Source organism: Hemiscyllium ocellatum, chromosome 21 (genome assembly GCF_020745735.1).
Source record: "Hemiscyllium ocellatum isolate sHemOce1 chromosome 21, sHemOce1.pat.X.cur, whole genome shotgun sequence".
Taxonomy (NCBI): Eukaryota; Metazoa; Chordata; class Chondrichthyes; order Orectolobiformes; family Hemiscylliidae; genus Hemiscyllium; species Hemiscyllium ocellatum.
The window spans coordinates 38,848,546-38,854,919 of record NC_083421.1 but is presented as its reverse complement, the minus strand read 5'-3'; the positions used below and the strand labels follow the sequence as shown (position 1 = coordinate 38,854,919).

The 6,374-nt window shown below is 36.6% G+C and overlaps 1 protein-coding gene across 1 annotated transcript; it reads left to right on the top strand.

Moving 5' to 3' along the window:
- The first annotated feature begins 2,008 nt into the window (after positions 1-2,008).
- Positions 2,009-6,157, top strand: LOC132825828 (tumor necrosis factor ligand superfamily member 15-like). The gene is made up of 4 exons (XM_060841348.1): positions 2,009-2,460; positions 3,168-3,195; positions 3,314-3,358; positions 4,378-6,157. Exons 1-4 carry the CDS (start codon positions 2,287-2,289, stop codon positions 4,806-4,808), a joined length of 678 nt encoding a protein of 225 aa, XP_060697331.1. The 5' UTR covers positions 2,009-2,286; the 3' UTR covers positions 4,809-6,157.
- The last annotated feature ends 217 nt before the right edge of the window (positions 6,158-6,374 follow it).

Below are 6,374 nucleotides of genomic sequence, written 5' to 3'. Positions count from 1 at the left end.
TACTGTTAATGTCCATGGAGTTGCATTCCCAGTTATTTCTGTGGAAATAAAGAAAAACAGGCCGAGTATTTGCAATAGAGAGATTAATGTTTATTTTCAATTCTAAAGTATTTTCAGCATTATATTTTAAAAATGACATCGTAATTAATTCTATAAATATTTTGAATTGCTGCTCAGAGAAATAGCCTGATTCTTTTCAGTAAGTAAAGTTCCATTTACTTCGTATAAATAATATCTAAAAAAAGTATTTTTCCCAATTCAAAGGTGGTAACATAAAAGAAAAATTCCAACAAAACATTCAAACAAACACAGCATTTTTATTCACATCAATACTTCCTCAGTAATCTTACATTTATGAAAATCTAACTTGATTATGTCCATCATAATTGCACTCAGTTTCGTCACACTGAAAATGACTTCAGTTGTAAGTCTGCCAGTTACTGACATACTTCATAGTCAACATTTACTGCAGGGAAACCCATGGAATGAAGAGGAAAAAAATGAGTTGCTCCAGAATCACTATGTACATGTGACTGTATTCATCATGCTCTACTGTGTGCTGAGGAAATATTATACACAATACTATACTCCAAATAAAAATGCTAAATATAGAAAAGTTTCACATTGCCTGGAGTATGGTGTAAAGCAAATGCAAAATAACAGTGAAGCTTGTTATTTATTATCAATATGCTGAAATGGATTAACTCTTCAATGACACCACATACTCCGAGCGAATGCATACCATTGAAATGATTTTTAGGTGGAGCAGAGTTTATACCACAGTAGACAAACTGATGTTTGTAATGATGGGATCTATAGTAGAAAAAAGAGGTCATTGGCACTAATCAATGTGCTTGTTAAATATAAAGAAAACATAAGCATTACATTTTGAATACCGTGGTATAAATTATGTGATTTAATCTTGAAGTACAATTTGCAAGAGAAATTTATGGGCATTATTTGAAACACAGTCAGTATGTTAAAAAGCATACACGTCATGACTCCTAAAATACAACCAGAAAATGCTGAAAATACGCCTTTCCACATCCCTGTCAAGTTATCAACAAGACCAAGCAAGTGCCAACAGCAGGTCTCTACCCATGTTCACCTTTCTGTGATTAGTCGAATAATGCCATTAACCCATATCCGTTTGCCTCTCTTTTGATTTGTCAGACAGCAATTTGAAACCAGGATAAATTATTTGTGTTATTCAATATCTTTCTCAAAGATACTCTTGAAATGCGCAAGATTTTCTGTCACAATCAGTCCTTGCCATGAAGGATTTTCTTCGTATTGAGATGTTCATGGAATCACATAGCCCAAGAAACTATTAATTCCTTTTTACCTGTTTCACTATCGGAAGACCTCTGCAGAAGATTTCTTTTATCTCTTATTGACAAACCTGTTGCCACCACACTCTTTCAGATCAAATAAACTGAATAAAATAACATTTCGTCAATACTCCCCTCTTAAATGTTTTCTTTTTAAATTAATTGCGCAAAATCATCTGTTAATTCGCCGTCCTGCGAGTGGAATTCTTTCCAATGTCGAACGTCTCTATTTGAATCTCCCCCTGGCCTTTCTCTCTACATCTCCCTCATCCCCAGGGTAATGCTGAAAATCGCAAACCTTCGTTTCGCTACATTTGTTGCCTTTGGGGTTCCTGTAAAATGCTAAACTGAGTTCGGGCTTCTCCAGAATAAAACAAAAGCAGAACTGGAAAACAACAGGGACTGAGCAAAGACTAGAACACTTTTTTTTAAAAGGGGCATTTCAATTGCACCCGGAAAATAAATAAATACGCAAAGGTATAATAAACCCGAAAGTGAATTCCCCCTCGCTCACTACTCTTTCTAGTACAGTGTAAGAAGACCATGTGGGTGTTTGAAAAGTTATTTGATGTGAAGACAATACTTTCACTCTTGGTGCCTCTTAGCTCCGACTGGCCTCCACACTATTATCAATTTGGGGAGATTTGTAAACTAGATTGTTGTTGTTTATTGATCAGGTCTCCAGTTGAAGGGACTTTCCGGGTTTTCACTTCGGGAGCGGAGGGGGAAGGGGTGGCCAGATAAAATGTAACATTTAAAAAAAATACACACATACACATACAGACAGCTAGCTGCGAGTTTCGGATCGTAGGCGGCATTCCCTGTACGGATTCCCCACGTCACAGTTCCTTTGGAAAGCTACAGTTTATATGTCGGGGAAGCTAAAGGCAAAAATCAAATCGCCACCTCTCCGAGCAAAGCCAGAGCCGTCGGTGAGATAAGAGCCACGGAACGGATGGACACAAACGGCGAAGACGCTGTGGTTATGGTGGAGCCGGCGCCCAGGGAGAGACAACAGGACACTCAGTGGAGACGCACTCGCCTGGCGCTCGCCTGCTGCGTGAGCTGCTGCTTGCTCCTGGCAATGCTGAGCGCCTACCTGCTGGTCAAACAGCTGCCTGTCCAGGAGGTGAGACAGAGACAGCCACTTCCCTCCTCACTCAGACTTTCTAACCATTTCTCTCCACAGATTAGATTAGACTTACAGTGTGGAAACAGGCCCTTCGGCCCAACAAGTCCACACCGACCCGCCGAAGCGAAACCCACCCATACCCCTACATTACCCCTTACCTAACACTACGGGCAATTTTAGCATGGCCAATTCACCTGACCCGCACATCTTTGGACTGTGGGAGGAAACCGGAGCACCCGGAGGAAACCCACGCAGACACGGGGAGAACGTGCAAACTCCACACAGTCAGTCGCCTGAGTCGGGAATTGAACCCGACTTCAGGCGCTGTGAGGCAGCAGTGCTAACCACTGTGCCACCGTGCCGCCCACCTTGCTGGTGTACTTTTCCAGCAATTTCTGTTTTTGTTTCTGTGTCAGCAAACTGCAATTCTAAGTTTGCCATTTTAAAGCTTTGTGTTCTACACTTCAGGTGTTCTACACTACATTCATTCTGAATGTTCTCTTAAACTAGACAGCAATGGCCAACTTTAAATGTGCTCTTGATCCAGCTTGGCATTGATTGTAATGTAACTTTCTTGCTTGTAATTTTATATTTTGGTTTGGCCTTAAAGGATAAGAATGTCAGTATTGAATGCCTCCCTTGCTTCAAGCAACTTTTTTTCTATGATGTATCAATTCCCTCACCACCCATTTCTTTCGTTTCAGGCTGGGCCACAGAATTCCGAAATGATTGGTTAGTATTTTTTTCAACAAACTTTATGTGTATTGAAAAAGCTGGTTCTTCCTGTATTCTTGTCGTGGACTGAGTTCCGTGATGCTGACAAAACTTCCTCTTTTATTCCCCCTTCCAGCACCACCGTTGGACATCACTGAAAAACCCAGGGCTCATCTGACAGGTAGGTCAGAGATGTCGCTGTTTTTATTATATTGTTTGTCTGATGGGAACTCATACAAAAGCAGTTCTAAAAATATATATCCATAACAAGTGTGTATCGTAGGATTAGTAGGTTGCACTGAAATATTAAGATATATGGCAACCTTAATCATTTCTGCCAAATTCACATCTGAGTGTATCTGTAATATATGTAATCCTCCACTGTAATCGATACTAATGAGGTATTCATTTCATTCAGACTTTGCAATAGGCCTGCTTATTAATATTTCCCTTTATTCTTGTTACATTCTGACCATCATAAGTAGTTTAGAAAATACAGATTTGTCCAACATTGTAATGTTAATGTTACATAGATTGCTGGATTTTGAAGTCCATGCTTGTCCTGGTATTAGTACTAGCTGCTTTGTTCAGTAATAGCTTCCTGAGTCGTTAAGTCTTCTAGTAAGTGTTTGCCTTTGTGATACTTTACGAATATTTGCCATTAGATTTTGTCCAAGCTTCACTGAGTTTGTTTTCATTCCAATAAATATGAAGGCAGGTTAGTTTAACACTCAGTGCAATGATTCAAAATATGACTAACAAGGAAATATAGTTGCGAATGTTTCAAACGCAAAAACGTCTGATTTTCCACAATCAAGAATTGGAAAGTGTTAAGTTGCAATGTAGAAGACGTATTTCCTCATAAGAGTGACTGTTCTGTCAGAAGATAATACAATCAGCATTGAAGTGTTTTCATTTTGATAGGTTCAAATGCCAACTTGACTTCTGCACCCTATGGCAATTGTCATAGCTAGTAGCTAGAAATGATTAGTAGATTTTGTGCTAACAATTAACCAATAATCTAAAATCATACAAAACAGACCTATCTTTTTGTTAAAGTACATTTGTTTGTGGGCAAGTAAAGTTTATCTCAAATTAAGTCATTAAGTATTATTTCAGAGACCAATGGATTTTGGTTTCATCAAAATCTTTTTAAAAATTAAACAGGAGAACTTCAAGTAATCAGATTTTCATTTTTAGTTTTAGCCAAAGAACCTTCGTTTACTGAAATCGATGGTCAATTTTCTGCTCTGCAGTGGGAAGATAAGAACGGACTTGCTTTCACAGAAGGCCAGCTAATCTATCAGAAACCAGCGCTCATCATTCCGAAGAAAGGAAGTTACTTTGTTTACTCCCAGGTCTCATTCAGAGACACTAGGAGAGGGGTTAGAAACACTACCCATATCACTCTTATCATTAGCAAGTTAACCTCAAGTTACCCTGAACCCACACTGTTACTGAGTTCCACCAGATCTCTCTTTGGAAATCAAAATCATTGGAAGGTGACCATTTATTTAGGAGCTATATTCCAGCTACAAAGCGGAGACAGGTTAGTAGTAAATGTCAGCAGTGTGGCTCTGGTTGATATTACCAATGATTATAAAACTTACTTTGGTGCATTTTTACTATGATGACTATGATTGTTTAGGGAGGGGATTTATACCAAGAGCTGTGGGGCTACATATTACACCTTTCTTCAATTTCTATCTGTCCAATCCAATTTGACAGATACTCTTTAGCTCAGTCAGATTACCACAGAAGACAATGTGGCCCTTAGGTGAGGTTGACTCCCTCCCTTTAAATCATTACATTGTTAACAACTGGAAAGAACCCCCAATGTTTATATTTTTGAAAGTGCCCAGAATGTCATATTCAGTTAAAATAAATGACACTAAAATTACAGCATAAGAGGAAGAAATTCAGTCAACAAAGTGAACAAAACAGTTAGTTTGAGATTCTGCTACATTACTGTATATTTTTCTTCTTATAAGAAAACATTTTTAGATCAATTCATATTTTCAATTGAAGTTCTCAAATTTATGATGTGAACTTTGTTGCTATGCAATATAACATTTTCATATGTATTATTTATATACTGTTAAATGTTGGTACAACATTATAATGATGTATAGCATTTAAATATAGTGATGCTTACAGCTGAGTACATCATTATGTAAAAATGTCTTTAATATTATTAGTTATATATGTTTGAGTTAAGAGAAAGACAAGGCTGATTGAATATTCAACAGTCACTTCGTTTGCTGTAAATGTTATACATCATTTATTCCTCATTATGATGTACATTTAAGCTACAGATTGTATGTGTTATGTTTTATATTAAAACCTTTGTTATTTACTGAAGCATTTTACATATTGTATGATGATGTCAAATACATATGTGTATTGTAGAAATTCTTTGGAATGATTATCTTTTATTGTATTGAATCTCAATCAAGATTCCTAATTTTTAAACTAGATTGTAGGATGTATATTCATTCAAATAGCAGTAATTTCAAGTATATGTTATTCACATAGTTCAAGGAATTTACCCAGCAATTAGTCATGTCACACAAATCAGGAAGATCCCACATTTGACAATCCAATGTAGCTTTAGCAGCTGTCATGGCCCAGGTCAATTTGGGGGATTGAGTGGAATCACTCCAAGATCTGATTTTTCCAATTAGGAATACATATGCTGTGAACATTGGATAAGATTAAGATCAAGTGAAATTGTGCAGTTCCCACAGTTAAGTAACCCGCAAACACATTGATGTGAATAATAGTAACTGGATATGGAGGATGCCTCTAATTGTTCTGTCATCTAACAAGGCATGAATCCTTTAACAGGAAGGGAAACAATGTAAGAAAAAATAGATTTTACCTTTCATTTAATACCATACTTTATTTCTGATTGCTAATTGTAGTGATTTAATGTCTAATTAAGAAAATTAATTTTTCATTGAATGAAGTTTAAAATCAATGACATTTTGTGAATTTTGTCTTTTTTTGCTCAACAAGCATATTTAACATGTTTTCTAATTTTTAATGATAAAAAAAGTATAAAAAAGTAATGTGAAGTCAGAAGAAGTCATTAATTTCTCTTTCACTTTCTCTTCAAAATTCTACAATCATCCTGCCAACAACTGGTGTATATATAGAGCTTTTAATGATGTAAAACTTTCTAAAGCACTTCATTG

Bases quoted from the DNA above. Each gene is read 5' to 3' on its own strand.
- LOC132825828 (XM_060841348.1), top strand. From the start codon at position 2,287: ATGGACACAAACGGCGAAGACGCTGTGGTTATGGTGGAGCCGGCGCCC. The intron at 2,461-3,167 runs GTGAGACAGAGA...CTTTCGTTTCAG, and splicing joins AACAGCTGCCTGTCCAGGAG to GCTGGGCCACAGAATTCCGA. The intron at 3,196-3,313 runs GTTAGTATTTTT...TCCCCCTTCCAG, and splicing joins ACAGAATTCCGAAATGATTG to CACCACCGTTGGACATCACT.